This window comes from Somniosus microcephalus, chromosome 5 (genome assembly GCF_052327205.1).
Source record: "Somniosus microcephalus isolate GS21.2 chromosome 5, FLI_Smic_1.0, whole genome shotgun sequence".
NCBI classification, from domain to species: Eukaryota; Metazoa; Chordata; class Chondrichthyes; order Squaliformes; family Somniosidae; genus Somniosus; species Somniosus microcephalus.
Genome location: NC_140991.1, coordinates 82,143,887 through 82,166,149, shown reverse-complemented (window position 1 = coordinate 82,166,149; position 22,263 = coordinate 82,143,887). Strand labels below are relative to the sequence as shown.

General features: G+C 42.2%; 1 protein-coding gene across 3 annotated transcripts in view; it reads left to right on the top strand.

Annotated features, from left to right (window-relative positions):
• rundc3b (RUN domain containing 3b) overlaps positions 1-21,170 on the top strand; it is a 206,034-nt gene extending 184,864 nt beyond the window's left edge. For 2 of the 3 annotated variants that reach the window (XM_085987901.1, XM_085987902.1), the window contains 4 exons: positions 10,089-10,246; positions 15,294-15,440; positions 16,557-16,720; positions 19,265-21,170. In XM_085987901.1, the coding sequence (XP_085844027.1) occupies positions 10,089-10,246; positions 15,294-15,440; positions 16,557-16,720; positions 19,265-19,410 (615 nt within the window). In that variant the 3' untranslated portion in view covers positions 19,411-21,170. The remainder of the gene's footprint in view (positions 1-10,088; positions 10,247-15,293; positions 15,441-16,556; positions 16,721-19,264) is intronic. The other variant, XM_085987900.1, reaches the window with a different exon arrangement.
• The last annotated feature ends 1,093 nt before the right edge of the window (positions 21,171-22,263 follow it).

The following is a 22,263-nucleotide window of genomic DNA, read 5'->3' as shown; positions in this document are numbered from 1 at the left end:
TCTCAGCAGAACCTCTTTGTCCTACCTATGTCGTTGATACCTATGTGGACCATGACAACTGGATCCTCCCCCTCCCACTCCCAAGTTCTTCTCCAGCCCGGAGGAGATGTCCTTTACCCTGGCACCGGGTAGGCAACATAGCCTTTGGGACTCACGCTCCTGGCTGTAGAGAACAGTGTCTATCCCCCTAAGTATACTGTGACCAAGTCATTGAATATAATTAAGAAGGAGACAGATAGATTTTTAGACACAAAAGGCATCAAGGGGTATGGGGAGAGAGCTGGAATATGGTATTGAGATAGAGGATCAGCCATGATATTGAATGGCGTAGCAGGCTCGAAGGGCTGAATGGCCTACTCCTGCTCCTATTTTTCTATGTTTTCTATGGCTGATCTTCTACCTCAGCTTCACCTTCCCACACTATCCCCATATCCCTTAATTCCCTTTAGAATCCAAAAATTTATCGACCTCTGTCTAGAATATACTTGGGGTAGAGGATTCTAAAGATTCATAACCCTTTGAGTGAAGACATTTCTCCTCATCTCAGTCCTAAATGGCTGACCCCTTATTCAGAGACTGACTCCATGTTCTAGATTCCCCAGCCAGGGGAAACATTTTCCCAGCATTAACCCTGTCAAGCCCCTTAAGAATTTTATATGTTTCAATTAGATCACCTCTCATTCTTCTAAACTCTAGGGAATATAGGCCTAGTCTACTCAATCGCTCCTCATAGGGCAATCCCCTTATCCCAGGAACCAGCCTAGTGAACCTTCGTTTCACTACCTCTGTTAGATCCGGGTATCTTAATGTTGTGTCCTTTCAATAATCAGACAAAGACTGCAGGGAACGATTAACAGGTGTTTACTGGATGAAGTTCAAATTGCAACTGACTGTACAGAGTGCCACTCAGGGCTTATATACAGGTGTGGTCACTGCCGGTACTGCAGGATACAGGAGCTGTAAAAAGTAGTTCTCCCTCTTAAAGGTACATACACTACAATTCCTCCCCTTTTAGATTAACAGTACCATAACACTCATTTAACAATTAAATATCAAACTAATTACAATTAACACTTTTAACATGCAACATTAACTGGAAATAGTCTATTTATAAATTCAGTCTTTGGGGAGGTTTCCTGATTCTTTCTGGATAACGCCTTTCCCGATTGTCTCGCTCTTGGTGCGGAGGCGATTCTAACACCCTGTCGTCAGTTGATTCATCAGCTTCCAATGCTATTGTTTCTGAGGTAGATGCGACCTGTACGTCGGGTTCCTCACCAGGTACGTATGGCCGAGACATGGGGTTGACTCATTCCTGTGACTCTAGGATCTGGTCAGCATGACGTCTCACAATGTCTCCCCAACATCCACTGTGTACATTAGTGGCCACTGCCGTGTGCATATCGTTCCGGGTTGCCATTTCTCTGTTCAGTAGTCACGGGCTAAGACTGGTTGCCCTACATTGAAGCTCCTTGTCGGCTTCTCATTGATGTGCTGGAATTGCTTATTCTCAACATCTCGTACATTTGGTTTGAGCAAATCCAGACGAGATCTCAACCTTCGGTTAAAGAACATCATGGCCGGGGCCTGGTTGGTGACTGCATGTGTCGCATTTCTGTAGGCTAACAGGAAATTGTCCACCTTATGCTGCAGTGGAATGTCGTCATCGCACATGGCCTTTACTGCTTTTTTAAAGGTTTGTACGAACCTCTCAGCCAATCCATTTGTGGCTGGATGATACGGGGCGGATGTGTAATGCCTTACCCCATTCCTTTTCATAAATCTTCGAAACTCTTCGGACACAAACTGTGGTCTGTTATCAGAGCAAGTCTGCTCTGGCAAGCCGTTCCTGGCAAAAATGGCCCGTAGGACTGCAATCGTTTTCTCCGTGGTGGTGGAGGACATTTTGATTACCTCAGGCCATTTCGAATGCGCATCCACGGCTATTAAAAACATTGAGTCCATGAAGGGACCAGCAAAGTCAATATGCACCCGTTGCCATGGAGATGAGGGCCACTCCCATGGGTGTAGAGGGGCATGTGGTGGTGCATTTTGGACCTTCTGGCATCCTGAGCAGCTCTTTGTCAGGTCCTCGATTTGCTGATCGATCCCCAGCCACCACACATAAGCCCTAGCAAGGCTTTTCATTTTCACCCCTCCCAGATGACCTTCGTGAAGCTCATTGAGCACTCTCTCCCTTAACTTGGGTGGAATTACCACTCGGGATCCACACATCAAGGTCCCCTGGCATACTGACAGCTGTTCTCTTCTGGATGAGAATGCTGGCAACAGTGAGTCGCCATGTACTGGACATCCCTTCACCGTCAAATCATATACCCGAGACAGTGTCGGGTCATTTCGGGTCTCCTTCTCTATACCAGCGTTAGTTACTGGCAAGCATTCAATTATAGTCGAATGAAATATTTCGACAGGATCCACTGCTGGTGCTTCCTCCGCAGTAGGCAGTGGCAAGCGTGATAGCCCATCAGCATTTCCATTTGTTTCGTGCCCTTATACTCGATATCATATTGGTGCGCCCCTAGAAAAAGGGACCATCTTTGTAGCCGTTGCGCAGTCATCACCGGAACGCTCTTCTTTGGATTAAAGATGGAGACAAGTGGTTGGTGGTCAGTCAGCAAGGTGAACTTCTGCCCGTGCAGATAGTAATTGAACTTTTTCACTCCCCACACTAGGCTAAGGGCCTCCCTGTCAATCTGGGCGTAGTTACGCTTGGCTGAGGTTAGTGACCGAGACGCAAAGGCTACTGGCCTCTCCGAGCCGTCCGGGAATTTGTGCGACAGCACCGCTCCAATGCCATCGGGTGATGCATCACACGCCAACCGAATTGGTAGTGCTGGGTTGAAATGAGCCAACACCTCTTTCGATGTGATCAATGCTTTGCTCTTCTGGAAAGCTCGTTTACATTCGTCACTCCACTTCCATGGTACCCCCGTTTGCAGTAGGGTGTTCAGTGGGTGTAGTACGGTAGACAAATTCGGCAAGAACTTATGGTAGTAGTTCACCAGCCCGAGGAATGACCTCAGTTGTGACACATTTTCCGGTGCTGGAGCCTTGACTACTGCCTCAATCTTTTCAGGGGACTTATGTAACCCCTCTTTATCAATAACGTGGCCACAATACGAGATCTGCTCCTGGAAAAACTCGCATTTGTGGCGATTAGCTCGGAGTCCATATTCCTTCAATCTAGTGAGCACCTGCTCCAGGTTGGCGAGGTGATCACTGTCATTTTCGCCCGTGACCAGGATGTCGTCCAAATAACACTGGGTCCCTGGAATCCCTTGCAGGACTTGATCCCTTGCCCTTTGCCAAATAGCCGGAGCTGATGCTACCCCGAACACCAGCCGGTTGTATTGGTAGAGACCTTTGTGTGTTGATCGTGAGGTACTGTTTCGAGGCTTCTTCTACCTCCATTTGCAGGTACGCCTGGGCCAGATCAATCTTAGTGAAGCGTTTCCCTCCAGATAGCGAGGCGAAAATATCTTCAATCCGCAGAAGCGGATATTGTACAGTGTGAAGGACTGGGTTCACTGTCACCTTAAAGTCCCCACTGATGCGAACCTTCTTTGGTTCCCCAGGCGTATTACTCAACGACCTCTTCATTACAGGAATGATGGGTGTAGCCCACTCGCTCCAGTCCACTTTGGACAGTACTCCTGAACGTTCCAAACCTTCCAGCTCTGCTTCGACGGCTGGGCGGATCGCATAAGGTACCGGTCTGGCCTTAAAAAAAAAAAAATTTAAAAAAAACTTTGGGCTTGCATTTTCCTCTATTGTGATCATCGCTGTTATGCCTTTTAGTGTTCCGAGTCCCTGCTGCAACACTTCTTATGCATCAGTTAGCATTTTTGACAGTCGTCCAGGTGTTACGTCGTCATCCTTTTTGGCATCTAGTCAGTGCTTGTATGGAATGCCAATCTAGCTGTATCTTCCGGATCCATTCACGTCCTAGTAGTGGTGGTCCTCCATCTGGCAATACATGTAGGTCCATTTTTGGTGTTTCCTTGCCGTTCTATATAACGCTCACCCTTATTTTTCCTTTGGGGTAGGCTTTTTGCCCCGTGTACATCTTCAAGACAATCTTTGTATCTCTCAAGGGTATATGTGAGAATAGCTGCTTGTAGTCCCTTCGGTTTATGACTGTTAGGGCTGATCCTGTGTCCAATTCCATTTTCACTTGGACTCCTGCTATCTTGAGCGTGACCCAGATAGTTTGGTGATCCTCTGTTTTGATCACATTATGTAGTTTCAGACAACCCAGCTCCTTGCTTCCGGAGTCTGTATCACTTTTCTGTCCGTCTGAACTACTCTCCGTCACCTTATGTACCTTCTTGTACTTCTCCTGTGGAGATTTCTTGCTGCTGGTTTTCTTTCCCGACCTGCAGACTCTTGCTATGTGTCCCACTTTTCCACACTGTCTGCACACTTTGTCCTTGAACCAGCAATCATTATGGTCGTGTGTTGTTCTGCCGCAGCGATAGCACTTCACTGTTCCGTATGACATTTCATTTGTGCCATATTCTTGCGGTCTCCATTGTATCTCTGCAGCGCCCCGTGCGGCTGCTTCGTGTGATACTGCCATGCTGAAAGCCTTGTCCAGCTCCTTTTCTGATAGAAGCCGTTTCTGGGTTCCTTCACTTTGAAGCCCACACACAAACTTGTCCCTTAAAGTATCTGCTAGTCCCGTTCCAAACTGGCAGTGTTTCGATAGCTTGTGCAGTTCCGTTAAATACTCAGCATTACTTTCATCTTTATGCTGGTTCCTTTTGTGAAACTTAAATCTTTCTGCTATCAGCAGCGGTGTGGGGTTTAAGTGGTCCTGTAGGATTGACACTATGTTTTCAAAACCCTTTTCTACTGGCTTCTCTGGGGTTACTAGGTTTCGTAGTAAGCCATACGTTTTTGCACCCATTGAATTCAACAATACCAGCGCTTTCTTGTCATCTGGCACTTCATTCGCCTTGCAGTATACTTCTGTGCGTTCGACATATGTCGTCCAATCTTCGACTTCATTGTCGAACGCTGTGATACTGCCACTCTTCGGCATTTTTGGGTGTGGTTAGACTGGCTTAAAATGGCGTCTCCCGCGCTTTCCTTTCTTCCCCACTGCGGCTTAAAATGGCGTCTCCCGTGCTTTCCTTTCTTCCCCCGCAGCGGCTTAAAATGGTGTCTCCCGCGCTGCTGCCAACGCCGCTCTCGGCGGTCCTCCTGGTAAATGGCGACGCCCTGTGGGCCTCGCGCGCTGCTCTTGCGCTGCTGCCAATGCCGTTCTCTGTGGTCCTTGTGGCAATGGCAGCGCCTCGCGTTTTCCTGCGCGCCCCTCTCCCCCGTTGACGCTGCTCGGCCCCTGAACACCGGCTGCGCTCTGCTCTCTCTTGCCTCTCTCCCCCGTTGACGCCACTTGGTCCCGACCACCGGCTGCGCTCTGCTTTCTCGTTGACGCTGCTCGACCCTTGAACACCGGCTGCGCCCCGTGCGCTCTGCCCTCTTTCCCCCCCCCCCCCCCCGTCGACGCTGCTCGGCCCTTTCTGTGCCGCTCGGTCGGCTCTAACTGCCGCTGTCCAGGCAGGGTCTGCGCAGTACCTGTTGCCAGCCCATTTCGCTGGACCACCATGGCTGGAAGGCCAAGCCTGGCTCTCGACAGCCTCCCCTGCGATGCCCGTGCTTCTGGACTCGACCTCCTTATGCAAAGTTGCAGGTAGGTTCGAATCTTCTCGTCGCCAATGTTAGATCTGGGTATCTTAATGTTGTGTCCTTTCAATAATCAGACAAAGACTGCAGGGAACGATCAACAGGTGTTTACTGGATGAAGTTCAAACTGCAACTGACTGTACAGAGCGCCACTCAGGGCTTATATACAGGTGTGGTCACTGCCGGTACTGCAGGATACAGGAGCTGTAAAAAGTAGTTCTCCCTCGGTACATACACTACACCCTCTAAGGCAAGTATATCTTTCCTTAGGTATGGAGACCAGAACTGAACACAGTACTCCAGGTGTGGCCTCACCAATGCCCTGTATAATTGTAGTAAGACTTCTTTACTCTTGCACTCTAATCCCTTTGTAACAAAAGCTAACATACCATTTGCTTTCCTAATTACTTGCTGTACCTGCATGCTAACTTTCTGTGATTCATGTACAAGGACACCCAGGTCCCTCTGAGTGCAAACATTTCCCAGTCTCTCACCATGCAAAAAAAAAAAAAAAAAAATTTTTTTGTTTTTCCTACCAAAGTGCATAACTTCACACTTCCCCACACTGTATTCCATCTGCCATGTTCTTGCCCACTCTGTCAACCTGTCTATATCTCTCTGCAGCCTCTTTGCGTCCTCCTCACAGCTTAATTTCCCATCTAACTTTGTATCGTCAACAAACTTGGATACGTTACACTCAGTCCCTTCATCCAAGTCATTAATGTAGAATGCCTTTGTCATTAGTAAGGAGAGTTTGTAGTGAAATAGCCTTGCACTGAGAAGATGAACTTTCAATATTGCGTTCATGTGTATCTGCTTAGCTCACTTACAAATTGGTTTCCACTGTTCACGCTGGGTGAAGGACGTCAACATTGCATTAATCAGAAGTTTAAAAGTGCTGTTCCAGCTTTTTTGGTGGAGTTGAGCATGATACTACCTCAAAGGTAGTAATCTCTGGATTACTCCCAGTGCCACATGCTAGTGAGTACAGGAATAGGAAGATAGAACAGATGAATACGTGGCTGGAGAGATGGTGCAGGAGGGAGGGCTTTAGATTCCTGAGACATTGGGACCATTTCTGGGGAAGGTGGGACCTGTACAAGCCGGACAGGTTACAACTCAACAGCCGGGACCAATATTCTCGTGGGGAGGTTTGCTTGTGCTGTTGGGGAGGGTTTAAACTAGCTTGGCAGGGGGATGGGCACCAGCATATAGGAGTAGAAAAGAGGAAGAAGGTGCATAAAAGAGTGAGTGTGTTGGATAGTACTAGAGAAGAAAGTAGTTCTAGAGGTGGAAGTAGTACCACATTAGCTAGGAGCAGAGTAAGAAAGACTACAAAAAATTCAAAAATGAGTTTAGAATGCATGTACGTAAACGCACAAAATGTGGTGAATAAGGTTGGTGAGCTACAAGCACAATTAGCCATGTGGCAATATGATGTTGTGGCAATAACGGAAACGTGGCTTAAAAGCGGTGAGGACTGGGCACTTAATATTCAAGAGTACAAGATGTTCAGAAAAGATAGTAAAGGAAAAAAGGGAGATGGGTGGCAGTGCTGATTAAGGAAGACATTGTAGTATTGAGGGCACAAGGACAGAATCCATTTGGTTAGAGTTGAGCAAAAAGGGTATGATCATGCTATTGAGGGTATTCTATAGGCCTCCAAATAGTGAGAGGGAGGTAGAGGAGCAAATCTGCAGGGAAATCTCAGAGATATGCAAGAGCTATAGAGTGGTGATATTGGGGGACTTTAATTACCCAAATATTGATTGGGATAATGCTAAGGGAAAGGAGGGGGAGGAATTTCTGAAATGTGTTCAGGAGAATTTCCTTGACCAATATGTTCTTGACCCAACTAGGAACAAGGCATTGCTGGATCTGGTGCTGGGGAATGAGGTGGGCCAGGTCGACCAAGTGTCTGTGGGAGAACACTTGGGTACGAGTGATCATCGTATCATAAGATTTAGATTAGCAATGGAGAGGAGCAAGGAACAATCTAGAGTGGAACTTCTAAACTGGAATAGGACTAACTTCAATGGGATGTGAAAGGATCTAACCAGGGTAAAATGGAACCAAAGACCTGACAGGAAAAGCTGTAATGGAACAATGGGTGATCTTTAAGGAGGAGATGTTCCAAGTACAGGCTAGGTACATTCCAACAAGAGAGAAGGGTAGGAGAATCAAAGCAAGGAATCCTTAGATGACAAGGGTGATAGAGAAGGTGATGAAACAAAAAAAAGAGGGTGTATGATGCATGTCGGGTGAATTCTTCAAGGGAGAACCAGACCAAGTACAATAAGTTGAGAGGGGATGTGAAGGTGAAAAATAAGATTGGCAAAGAGAGAATCTGAGTAGAATGGCAGTTAACATAAAAGGGAACCCAAAAATCATCTACCGGCATGTAAACCGTAAGCGGGTAGTAAGAGGCGGGGTGGGACCTATTAGAGACAAAGAAGGTGATATATGCTTAGAGGCGCAGGGCAAGGCTAGAATACTCAGAGTACTTTGTATCGGTATTTACTAAGGAGGTGGATGCTGACAAAATATCGGTCGAAGTGGAAAAGGTAGAAGCAATGGAAGGGGTCAAAATAAGACAGGATGTACTAGAAAGGCTAGGTATGCTTAGAGTGGACACGTCGCCTGGTCCAGATGGCTTGCATCCCAGGTTCTTAAGGGAATTGGGGGAGGAGATAGCGGAAGGTCTTGCCATAATTTTCCAATCTTCCCTAGATGCAGGGGAGGTGCCTGAGGATTGGAAAGTGGCAAATGTGACACCATTGTTCATGAAAGGGTGCAAGGATAATCCGAGTAACTACAGGCTGGTCAGTGTAACATCAATGGCGGGTAAAGTTTTAGAAACAATAACCAAGAAAAAAAATTACGCGCACATGGAGAGGTTTAAGCTAATTAAGGAGAGCCAACACGGATTTGTAAAAGACAGATCGTGTTTGATTAACCTAATTGAATTTTTTGATGAAGTAACAGAGAGGATTGATGAAGGGAATGCAATGGATGTTGTCTACATGGATTTTCGGAAGGCGTTTGACAAAGTACCACATAGAAGGCTGGTTAACAAAATTGAGGCTCATGGAATAGGTGGGTCAGTGGCAGCTTGGATAAGGAATTGGTTTAAGGACAGAAAACAGCAAGTTGTGGTAAATGGCTGTTTTTCAGACTGGAGGATGGTAGACAGTGGTGTTCCCCAAGGGTCAGTGCTGGGGCCACTTTTTTATATATATATAAATGACCTGGATATTGGAATACAGAGTAGAATTTCTAAATTTGCCGGACACCAAACTTGGGGGTGTGGCAAACAGTGATGATACCAATCGACTGCAACAGGACATAATTAGGCTAGCAGAATGGGCAGACAGGTGGCAGATGGAATTTAATACAGAGAAGTGTGAGGTGATGCATTTTGGCAGAAGGAACAGGGAGAGGCAATATACACTTAATGGCACAGTTTTAAAGAGTGTGCAGGGACAGAGGGACCTGGGCGTTAATGTGCATAGGTCCCTGAAGGTGGCAGGACATATTGAGAGAGTGGTTAACAAAGCATTTGGGATCTTGGGCTTCATAAATAGAGATATTGAGTACAAAAGTAGAGAAGTTACGCTGAACCTTTATAAAGCGCTGGTTAGGCCACCACTGGAGTATTGCGTCCAGTTCTGGTCACCACACTTTAGGAAGGATGTGAAGGCCCTTGAGAGGGTGCAGAGGAGATTTACCAGAATGGTTCCGGGGATGGGGGCTCTTAGCTACAAGGACAGGTTGGAGAAGCTGGATTTGTTTTCATTAGAGCAAAGGAGGTCGAGGGGTGATTTGATAGAAGTGTACAAGATTATGATGGGTTTGGATAGGCTAGACGGGGAAAGGCTGTTCCCACTAGTTGATGGTACAAGGACTAGGGGACACAGATTTAAGGTTTTGGGCAAGAGATACAGGGGGGATGTGAGGAAAAACTTTTTTACACAGCGAGTGGTGATGACCTTGAATTCACTGCTGACGGAAGTGGTGGAAGCGGAGACACTCAATGTTTTCAAGGGGAGACTGGATAGGCACTTGAGGGAAACAAACTTGCAGGGTTACGGGGATAGAGCAGGGGAATGGGATTGACTGGATTGCTCTACAGAGAGCCGGCACGGCCTCAACGGGCCAAATGGCCTCCTGTGCCGTTATGACTCTATGATTCATGTGAGGATGGGTACAGTTTGTCTCTCTCAAACAGCAGTTTGTATTGAATAATACGTGGGTCCAGTTTGAGTTTGGATTATTATTTTCAGTATTTGCAGAATGAAAAAATATTTTGATAAACTTGGCCTGCTGATTGGTTTTCTTTTAAAACATCTCTTGAATTGTCATTGTTTACTTGTTTCTAGGGTTACCTGGAAGAGTTGGTACGTTTGCGAGAAGCTCAACTTGCAGAGTCAGTTGCTCAAAATAAACTTGTTCTACAGAGAATGGAGGAGACTGATCTGAACCACAAATTGGAGAAAGAGCAACTGGAGTTCATCATCCTGGAACTCCAGGATCAGCTGTAAGGAATATAATTGTGCACCAGTGCTCAAATCCCATTTATGAAATTAACCAAACTGAGGCCTCAACTCTTTACATCCTCTTTTTTAATGCAGCATTTATCAGAAGCATTGGAAGCAGTGCAGGGAAGAGGTAGAAGGCTGATCCCTAGTGACAGTGGTCTTAGCTATGAAGATAGGCTGGAGAGAGTTGGAGTAGCCTGGATCACAGGCATTTGGGAGGTGGACTTGTAGAGGTATACAGGATAGTTAAGGGAATGGAAAAGGTAAATCCAGAATATTATTTTAAATTAAATTGCGAGAGTGGGACAAGAGAACACGGGTTCAAAATAGTAAAAGCTAGATTTACGATTGATTTGGAAGTTCTTCAAAGAATGGACTTCCAGATAGAGTAGTGGAGGCAATAACCCTGGAATAATTTAAGAAACAATCAGATGTAGATATGGGGGGGCGGTGGGCGTGGACATAGACTTTAGGTTCTTGCTGGACAGATTAATTTAGAGGGGTTGAACGGCCTTCCCCGTCTGTATCTCATGATCTTGTGAAAATAGAACATCTTGAAAGGATGTTTCTTTTTTTTTTAACTTGTAGAATGATGTATACAATTTGCTTCACTAATTTAACCCTTTGAATGCTAACAATAACTAATATTTGGCATTTGCACAAATGGAAATGGGGTGGGGGAGGTGTAGAGAAAAAGCAAGTAATGTGCCACTGAACAGTAAATGAGAATAAGCAGTGATTTAAAGAATGAGTCAACAGGTTGAGTCCCTCAATTATTCCCGTATCCACAATTCGTTGCAACAGTCCAAGAAAAGCCAGTTACTGCTATTTCCTGTCATGTTTATTTGGCAACTTATTGGTTAATAATACAATGCCATTTATTTTGTCCAGGATTCTGTATTAGCATGAAGGCATTGCCCCTTTTATCACCCCCAAAAGATGCAATAGTTTAAATTCTGTAGATCATTGTTAATGTCTGTTATTGCTTAATTATACATAGATGCCAGCTGTTGAACATGTGGTTAGCATTATGTGGTAAACCACTGTTATACCTGCCTGTGTGGGTGTTTGTATTCCACTGTGTACATGCCTCGGCTGACTCCTCCCACGAGTCCAGGTATAAAGGTGACTGCTCCACAGTCCCTCTGTATTCTGGACTGGTCGACCACTCGAGGCACACCTTCATTCTCTTGTTAATAAAAGCCTGTTAGTTACTCGCTTAACCTCAGTCTTTTGAGTAATTGATAGCGCATCACATTACAAATCAGTTCATTTTTTAATATTCTTATCGCCTACCTCTTTTTCATTTCCTTTCTACCTCCTCTCCTGCGTCAAGCCCTGTATGCATGGGTCAAAGGTTGGCAGCAAAGGCACTTCATTCAATTATATCAGTGAACATCAAAGTCATTTATTTGTTTTAAAATCTAAATATAGAGTGCACAAAACGAATATTGTCCCACAAAAGAAATACTTTCTAATTGACTACAGGAATCACAATAATAAAATGGAATCCAGTCTAACTTCTAATTGTTCTGAGGATTTGCCCAAGAACAGTTAGCTTTATATCGAGCTAGGAAGGCACAGCAATTGCACTTTTTGGCCTTAAAAGGACATAAAAATGACTCACACCAGAACAATGGTTTGTGCATTATGTGCATCATTGGTTAGACCTTAACCAGAGTATTGTCTCCAATTCTAGGCACCATACTTTAATGGATGTCAAGGCCTTGGAGAGGGTGCAGAGGAGATTTACCAGAATTATACCAAGGATGAGGGACTTCAGTTATGTGGAGAGACTAGAGAAGCTGGAGTTGTTCTCCTTTGAGCAGCGAAGGTTAAGAGGAGCTTTATGAGAGATGTTCACAATTATGAGGGTTAAGGAGGAACTGTTTCCACTGGTGGGTTGGTCAGTAACTACAAAACACAGATGTAAGATAATTGGCAAAAGAACCAGAGGGGAGATGAGAATTTTTTTTACACAGCGAGTTATGATGATCTGGAATACATTGCCTGAAAGGGTGGTGGAAGCAGATTCAATAGTAGCTTACAAAGAGAATTGGATATATACTTGAAAAGGAAAAATTTGCAGGGCTATGAGGAAAGTGCCGAGGAGTGGGACTAATTGGATAGCTCTTTCAAAGAACTGTCACAGGTATGATGGTCTGAATTGCCTCCCTCTGTGCTATAAATTCTATGATTCTATGTGGTATAATGTTCCTGTGCTTATAAACCAACATATTCTGTCTTGCTATGAACAGTGCCACAGGAGGTCTGTTGGGTATCACTACAAGTTTTGCAGTGCCACAACCATCACTTTATTGACGTATTTCTGAACTTTGTGCTGCCATAACACTGATTCTACCATTGTTAGGTCTTGTGAAGATAAGCATAACAATGGTACATAATGGGGGAAAAAAAGAATTGAAATACAGCTACAGAGTTGCTTGTCATGCACACTTCTCTGGTGTTGAGTGTCATTGAAATGAAGCAGTTTTTGGGGGCGAGGAGGAGACTGCAAGTTGCATTTTTCAATATATTCACGGTGGTAACTAAGTTGAGTGAGTACTATATAATTATATAATTAAAAATGCCGTAACATACTCATGATGCACTGGCTCATGTAAAACACTGAACACAGGCACACTGAAAATTGCAGTGTGACATAATCACGGCAAAGGCAATTATTTTTAAATTCAGCAACCCCTTTTAGTACCTAGGTTTTTAAAACCATGTTCAATTAAGTGTGATGCGTGAGTATATATAGGAGAGGGTTACAGGTTGTTTTTTGAAGTATATAATTTCAATCTGTTCAGACATAAAAACAGACCTATTCACACCTAATCCTCTAATTTCCTATGTCTAGGTAAATGATCATTACAACTAGAACTGCTAATCTTATATTTACTGTGTAGTAGATGCAGTCATACCCGCTTATTTGTAACTTGCTTACTTGCAAATTCCAGTTTTAACGCAACCATTTCTAAAGCCCCTATACTGCCAAAAATGAAGAGTTTGCTTTATTGCAATTCGCACTTGTATGCAAATGTGGCGTGCAGAAATCCTGCTTTAATGAGACTTGTCACCTTTGAACCTGAGGCTTTCAGCTCTCCATCTGATTGGGTTCAGTGGTCAATGGGCTTACACACTGGCTTGCCCTGGCTTCCACCTGATAGTGAGTGGGCGAGGGAGAAATGGGAGTCGGTTTTCCAGGTGGCTAAACAAAAAAAAGCAGTACGAGTTTTATTGTGTATTTTGAACAGTTTGAAGGAATTGAAGATTCAAAATCTAGTCGCACAGAAGTCTGGCATTTCTGAATCTCTGGTCTCTAGAATTCTCAAAAGAAAAGCGACGCCTTGAAGGACTGGCATTGAAATAAGAACCGGATAGGGTAATGGAAGCGTGAAAGTAAGATGGCCAGTGCTGATGAAGCGCTGCTTAATCACAGAAGAACTCAGAAAAATACCACTTGACAGCTACCTGTCGAAAACTAAAGGGTAATGAGTTTGCCAAAGATCTTGGCGTGGAAAGCTTTGAAGCATCAAATGCATTCCTGTGCCGCTAGAAAGTGAGACACAACCTTGCTTATAAAAAGCTGTGTGGTGAAAAAGCAGGCAGTAATAAACCTGCTACGGGTGCATGGTCTGAAGGATTCGTTAGCAGAGCATCCACCCCACTGGTGCCTTGCCTGATTAAACCAATGCAAGAAAAGGAGGAGAGAAGGTGAACGGTGCCATAATGAGGAAAGAACACTACATTGTTGTCATGTTTGATGAATTCTGAGCACTAGAAGGGAAAGTGAAGAAGTTGATTTCTTCTAATCTCCACCAAAATAAGGATCACCGAATTCTTTGCAGCATAAAAAAACTCCTGAGACAGGAGTATTTCCTTTAATTTTTAAGATGTATTTTGTTGCATAAAAGAAACTCATGAGACGTGAGCATTTAAACATTTTTTATTAAAGATGTTATACTGTATTCATCCTTGTTGTAAGATGTATGAAATTTAGTCAAATAAAGGTTATGTACAAGCCTTGATTTTTGTTGCTTCCCGCTTTAGAGAAATTTTATCACAATTTACGAGGTTGTCCCAAATGGTTGCAATTAAGTGGGTTTCCACTGTATTTTAAAACCAGTTAGAGTCAAATCAATAAAGCCTACCCCATGTGCATACCTGTGACTATTGTCCCCTTTACTTAACAGAACCATCATAAATAGGAGCAGTTTTGTAATATGCTGTGGCTCCCAGTGATGTGCCATATCTTTAGATTTAAACTGTGGGGCAGATTTTACAGCATAGATACCAATGCACAGTCTTCCACATGCAGAATCATTTCTGGTCATGGTCCTTTGCTGGTGTTGGGGGGAGGTTAGTTTGTGGAAGTCAATAAGTGAAAACTGCATCACTGGCCTACACAGGCAGTCCAATCACTCAGTCTCTCCATTGCCAGAAAAAATGGCATTTAGCACCACCAACGGTAGCTTTTTTTATTTGGTACCAATGGTGTTATTGATTCTGGTGATTCTCTTTGGAGGCAGCTGCATTGCCTCACTTACTTTACAATGTCACCAAGGTTGAAGCTGCTACCAATGGCAGTGGTGTAATTTAAAGGGGCCACTAGAGTGCCATTGTATATACTGCAATGCCTCTAACAATGCAAGAGTAATATGTTTGTTTACTAATTTAAGATTGGTTGAAAATGAAAACAAAATTGAAGATATTGTCAGACATCTGAAAAATGAAATGATTAAAAATTATAGGTAAAACAATTGCATTACTGATAATGAATTGCTGTAGCAATGTGACTGGCAATTACAGCTGTGTATTGCAACCAGTAAAAAAGTGTGTTTTTTCCTCATCTATTTGCAAAAATAAGATCAAAAACAGTCACCCTTTGGAAGGTAATTAAATATTTAAGGTTGAAAAATAGCAGCACTAAATATAATACTGTGGTTGTATAGTGGTTGTGAGCTACTACGGAGAGTAACTTTGGTCAATCTTGGGGATTAGTTTTCTTGCCAAAATCATATTGAACACCTTTTCTTACAGGGCAGTTTTAAAAAATAATGATTTGAGATCAAGACAAGAATTAACCGCACACCTTACCAATCAGTGGCCCTCCCCAGGAGCCCTGGATGCAGATGCTGTTGCTTTGGATACACTTCTGTACAGAAAACAGTGTGGGCAATGGGATGAGTATGTTCACATTTTATTTTAACACTTCAATTTTTTGTTAAAGTTATGGTTATTCTAACTTCAAAATGATTTATCCCATCAGACTACCTTGCTCTGGTTAACTTGAAGTTTTTATTTGACTATATAAGGATGACTTTTTCTGATGAAAGGTCATTGACTTGTAACGTTAACCCTACTTCCTCTCTCCACCAATGTTGCCTGACCTGCTGAGTGTTTCCAGTATTTTTTATTTTTATTTCAGATTTCCAGTTCTGTTGTGTGTGATTCGATTTAAAAGACTTTGTGGGCAGATTTTCTTTTTTTAATATCTAGATCATTTTGGATTTTTTAAAAGAGGATTTCTCCTTCAATTCTTTTTCCTATATTTGTTCACCCTTCTGGTCTTTTCAGACCACGTACTACCTGTAGCTAAGAGAGCATATGACCTATTTCTAATGCTCTACCAATGCTGCTTTGAACTAGCCAAGAGAGACTACAGCAGTACACACAACTCATTCTTTTCATTTTTATCACAGGCTCTTTTGATATGAAATTTATATATTTTAGTTAATTAATTAGTAGTTGACAAAAAGTGCTATTCCAGATCGGTAATATGGATCGCTGGTGGAAACCAGAATCTGGTGAGTTAGTTTATGTGACTAATGCGCCGTTAATGTCTTGTAGTTGCAAACGGCCATTTTCTATCCACAACTGATCATTTCTTTTATTCACCGTTTTTCAGAATTTGTTGGTAATCAATGACTCTTCAATCTTGATGATTACACAATGAATAAAGCACCCTCTCTGCTATCACGTTGCATAGTTTAGTCAATTAGTTACATCAGAAAAATAAACTGACTTTTTTTACGACACAACTGTGTAAAAGAGGATCAGTGTTTGAGGCATAGCCAGCAAATGAAAGTAAATCCAAACTAATACACACATTTTAGGAGGAGGCTAACATTTTAAAAACTGGCGTTACTGTTTCTAAGTGCGTCTTACCTAGTCATCAGTTATGTAGTATTTGAAATCTAGAAATGTTTTTGTTAAATATTTTGTTACAGTTTAGGAGACAAGTGGTCTGCAATGCTTGTAATTTAAAGTCTTGACTATTTGTTTAACATTACTTTCACACAGAGTCTTGGCGAGCTTCCAAGGTGTTGCTGTGATTTGTCTTTGCAGGCACAGTTTTCAAAGTTTGGAGCAGCTCTCAGCAGAGATCAGTCTTTCTTCAACTTCACTAGATCCATTGCACCCACAGAAAGAGGGGGAGGGAAGGCATGGAAACTCAAAAAGTGACGGTAACATAAGAAAAAAATTATAGTGGCATTGATGTTCTGACCTATGATCAGCGGTCATCATATTGTGCATTAAATACATTTGGGTGCAATATTCGTGTAGACAAAAACCTGTTAGCATTCAGTAGGAACAGGATGTCATCTGTCTACAATGTATGTCCTAAGGTGCACAGTATAAAGTATTACATTTAGCATAGCCCTAATAAGCTCAGCATAAACTGAAGCATGTGCATTTATAAATAACTGCAGCTAGACTAGCTGATTTATTGGGACCATTGTGTGACAATCCCAACACATTCCTGTATTCACCTCACCATTTCTTCCCCGATAACTGTGGTTACTGTTCCCATCCCGTTAAAAATATTGGTGGACTGATAGCACAGTAAATTAGAATGTTGGAAGAATATAGAGTCACATCCACAATCCTGTATGTGTTCCCACTATCAGCCAAGAGCAAGTCCAACATTTCCTCCTGGGGGGAGGAATCAGATTAACAGCTCCCTGGGCTGCTGTCACGCAGTTCCTGGAGGCCAGTTTTCAGCATTGCTAGTGAAAATCTGAGAGGAAGTCATCCACTAAACCTTGTGACCAGGGATCTTGAATGGCATGTATGCCCAATACTGTAGGCCCCATAGAAGAGAATCAAAAGTAAATATCTATGACTTTTTCCCACCTCTGCTCCCAAAACAGAAATTTGTAGCTCAGCATGTATTAAAAAAAATGAATTCTCGGAATGTAGGCATCACTGGCAATGCCGATGTTTATTGCATTTTTGCCCATTCCTAGTTGCCCTGAGGTGGTGGTGTTGGGCTACCGCCTTGAACCGCTGCAGTCCATGTGGTAAAGGTGCTCCAGCAATGCTGTTAGGTAGGGAGTTCTGGGATTTTGACCCAGTGACAATGAAAGAAAGGTGAGCACAAGGGGTAGAGTAGTGTAGTGGTTATGGTACTGGACTGGTAATTCAGAGGCCTATATCATGTGACTTGCTTTGAATGGTGGGGTCCAGCAGTAAAGTTGAAAGCAAACAAAAGGAACAAATAAACATCCAATCTAAAGAAATGAGCAATAGTGCAATGACTAGAAAAACAGCATAAAATGAAGACTAACCTCATTAAAAGACCAGTTGGGATTGTTTACAAACTACTTCCAATGGCTGTGGTTTATTCTAACTTAAAGTGCACAGCACTGTCCTGGCTCCAAAGGTGCAACTTCGCAATACAATAACCTAAATGAATGCTGCAATGGGGCTTGCGCCATAGAGCAGCAGCAACCTCTTGTACCCTCATAACCTGGGGAAGGTGTAAACCAGGCTCCGATTCTGATTTTTCTCTCCCTCTGCAACCCGTTTGCGCCATCAACACATGGGAGCAGAATTTCAGCCCTTTACTGTCTATGAACATTTCTGTGTTACTACCCAAACATGTTTAACCTAAATTCACCTAGATTGTCTAATTAGAGTGTTATCTCGTATATTTTAAACAGGTTGATGTCAGCATTTAAAATGCCAGTTGAAAAATTGAAGCCTAAAGGCAGTAGTTGGAAAAATCATTCTCCTGTCTGAACAGTAACCATTTTCATTTGTGCATGTGTTAAATAGTGCTGTGGATGATAAAATAATTAGGAGAAAGTGAAACCGGGAATAAAAGTTTTGAAACGACTTGGTTATATTTGATTTATAAATTTGTAGTTTTCCTTTAACTGTAGATGGGTAGTGTATACATTCAGGTTTACAAAAGAGTTGGTCAGATGAATTCCTCAGATGAATTCCTCAGAGTTCTTGAATTATTTGCATTAACTCCAGTGTTACTTTATGGAGTGCAAAGTAACTTTGTTTATAGGAATTAATTTTAAGCAATAGCGGCTTTGTGCTTAATGACTACATTAGGTACTACAGAAGAACATGAATTTATGTAGTACCTTTAACATAGGGGAAAAAACCCTCAAGGCCTATAATAATGGGGCAATAAATAGATAAAAACAAAGGTGCAGGCACCAAGCCGTGGTGTGAAAGCTAGGTGAAGTAATCGAAGCTTGATCGAAAAGATAGGCTTATAAAGGTCAAGTGGAGAGGCAGAGGGTTTAAGCAGAGTAGAGACAACTAAAGGCTCTGCCTCTAATAATGGGACAAAGGGAGGGGGGAACACATAAAAAGCCAGAGTCAGATGATTGACGGCTGGGCTGGGGATGTAATGCTGGAGGACGTTTCAGAGATTTGGGGGTGGGGGGGGCGCAGGGAGAGCTGAGGCCAGATTTGAAGAAAAGTGTGGGAATTTAATACATTGAGAGATAGAGAGGCAATGTAGGTCAGTGAGGATGGGTTGGCAGAAAAGGTAGGGAAGTCACCTCTATGTGCCTGCATACAGGATTTAGTGCCATCAATCCTTTAATAAATTGAGTTCTATTACTAATTTCATTCTGTAATATTTAGTTGTGATTTGTCTATTTTACACAAATGGAAAGTGGTTTCATTTCCTCCACGCCTGGCTAATCAGAATTATGTGCTTGACCTTTATACCAATTGAAAGTAAAGATTTTGTTTGTTTATAGGGAAGGAGGACACTCCCTCATTACTTGGTCTATGCGGATCGCTGACCTCCATGACGAGCTACAAGTCTCTTACAAGCCTCAAGTCAAGTGAATGTCTTGCAAGTCCCAATGCTGAGATTACAAGCCCAGGGCTCACCCCATCTTAGGAATGTATGTAATTAGCAAAGTCGGGACGAAGCTGGCATCTTGTGTGCACTAAAGTGACATTCCAAACATTCGCCAAATCCTGAGAACTATGGAAACTTGAATAGGTCCAACTTGATTTTATTTAAGCAGAAAATCAACTGAAAATGCACTTGCTTTGCGGTACCTTCAGCATCTGCAGAAGGCTTTGGCCGTTTGTGCAGGGTGCTTTACTTGAATGGGTTTGCTTTGGGAATTATTCCAGATATGCAAAACGTCAGCTGTGACAGCTTGTGTTGAGATTTCTTTTTCTCTATAAATGTCTAATGTCTTTCCTCTTGTAAAAGAAAGCGTTATAATTCTCTTTGCTTGTTTGCTGCTGGAGTTACTTTGCAGAAGCCTGAAACACTGCGTTTATGGATCAAGGAGGTTGTTCAAATGTGCAATTAATTTCATTGCTTGCTTAAACAGAAAAGCTGCTACTTTTACTGGAGATTTTAAAGTGAAAGTGTTCTGTTCCTTGTTCTAATTAAGGTTGCAGATTTCTAGATGTATTTCATTATCTATTGTATTTACCTTTTTTGGAGAATTTCCATCTAACTTCTTACATTCTGACTGCTTGGATCAAAGCCATTTTCCACAGACCTGCAAGGGAAGGTGATGCCTAGTTTTTGTTGTTTTGAATTATTTGACTAACTTGATACAAGATGCCTTTAACATTCTGAAAGGGCTTAGGTATGTGAAGATGTGGGCTGGATTTACCTTTGATATGTGAAAGTTTTAAGTACCTATCTATTCCAAGAGAATGTAAATGACAGTAAGCACATTTGGTGTTATTACCAATTTTATGCAGTTGCCAGGAGGCTTTGGGTGCTCACAATGTGGGAGTGGTTGTCCATTGATCCCAATCAGGAACAAGTACTGGTAACCCAGGCAGTCCTACACTGGTTCTACTGCTGTGCTTCATAGTGTAATTGTTTAATTCCAGTGTAACTACATCAGCAAAATGATATAATTTCCAACATAGTTTCCTGCCCTTATGAAGAAAAATGAACCAGAATTTGACCACCTCCGTAATGACTGAATGAATGTTTTGCAACAAATAACAAATCACTGATTAAATATATCAAGGAATGGTGGGTGCCAATTTTGTTAGATACTTTTAAACACGTTGCAAAGAGAACCTTGCCACAGATATAAGGCACTCTTGAAATTATAAATAGTAAAAACAATTGAATAGTTGTTAATTGTAACTAAGAAGGTATGAATTTTTCTAAGACTTAATTTTAAAATTAAAAGTTGCATCTCAGTCTTTGACCTTGTGTTACATGTATGTTCATCACTGTCAATATCTGTGTGATGTTTTACTCTAAATGGCCTAAAGTCACAGCGATTCCTCACTATTTATTTTACTTGTTACTTTGAATGGTTTATACAAGACTAATTAATCACAAGGGGTCTTTTATGACATCTTTTATTTAAAAAATTGTTGGCATAATTGTCTAACCCTACTTTTAAATACAATCCCACTGTATCAGTAAGCATTTTATTCTGTATTGAACTAGTGTTAATCTGCTGGTACTATGTACATAATGCATGATGAGTCTGTTTTCTTTCAGCACCAATGTGTTTACAGGGTCTTTACTTTGTTCAGTCTTACCTAAATGAGAGAAGGGCAATGTCAAAGTTAACTTGTGTTTTAATTTTTGTCTTGATAATTTATCATGTGATATAGAGTCTTAATAAATGCACGTATAATAAAGTGAAACCAATAGCTTCTGCAGTTTGGCTATTTATATATAATTTTTAAACATTTAGGCTTCAGCTGTAATGTGATTATCCATCTCACTGATTTTATTATCTCAAGTACTGCATGATATGCATGGACTGAATGCCCCAGATTTTATGATCAGCGGCAAAGGAACGGCACTCGCCATTCGTTGCGCTTATAGCTGACCAGATTTTTCATGGGCTTTTGAGCGGCAACTTATGATAATTAAAGATCCATTCCAGCGGTGTCCTCTACAGGGATTCTGGGACCTGTATGAGTAGGTCAAGCAACAGCCTATCTCCTCCACCAATCGGACTGAAGAATCCTCACAGATATGCAGAGTCTAAACCAGGAATTAAAATATTTAATTCAATGTAAAATCATGTTCAGAAAGAAAAAAAGTGAGGGAAAGAAAGATGGGATTGAAAGATACAAGAGACAAAGAAAAAGTAAAATATTAACTTTAATTTTTTTTAAACTCAATTAAAATCTGAAGGAATGAGACTCCACACTTGTAAAGCTTAATTTTCATTGCCAGAGAGATTGATTGGCAGCAATTAAGACTTATCACACCATTTAAAAATTCACTTACACCTGAATGCACAAGTCCTAACTTTTTCTGGCGTGTTTAGTGGGCAAGTACAGTAACTTCATGCACTTACATTTATTTCAGTGCCACGTTTCTCGGTGAGGTACCGGTGTAATGCAACTTGTAGGAGTAGAGCAAATTGGACAGCAATTTCCCGATTTCCACATTTAAATGTGCATATGCGGACATTGGAAGTTGCTGTCCGATTTGCTCCATAATAACGGCGCGCGCTGATAGCCTCACAGTTATTCCTAACTGAAATTCCAGGCCACTGAGTTTGTTGGGACTGTGTTGAGAGTAGTCTGTATATGCAGCTCAAATTTTACTTCACCTTTTTTGCTGACAGTTCAAAGAAGGAATGTAGCCTTTGCTTTTGTATAACACAATGAGCAAGAGGTATGGATTTTGTAATTGTGCTTTTTAAAAAAAAGTTTTGTGATGCAGCAGGTGCATTTCAACTGTTAATCCACACAAAGATCAAATCGAAAACAACCAACAATTTATATAGTGCTTCTT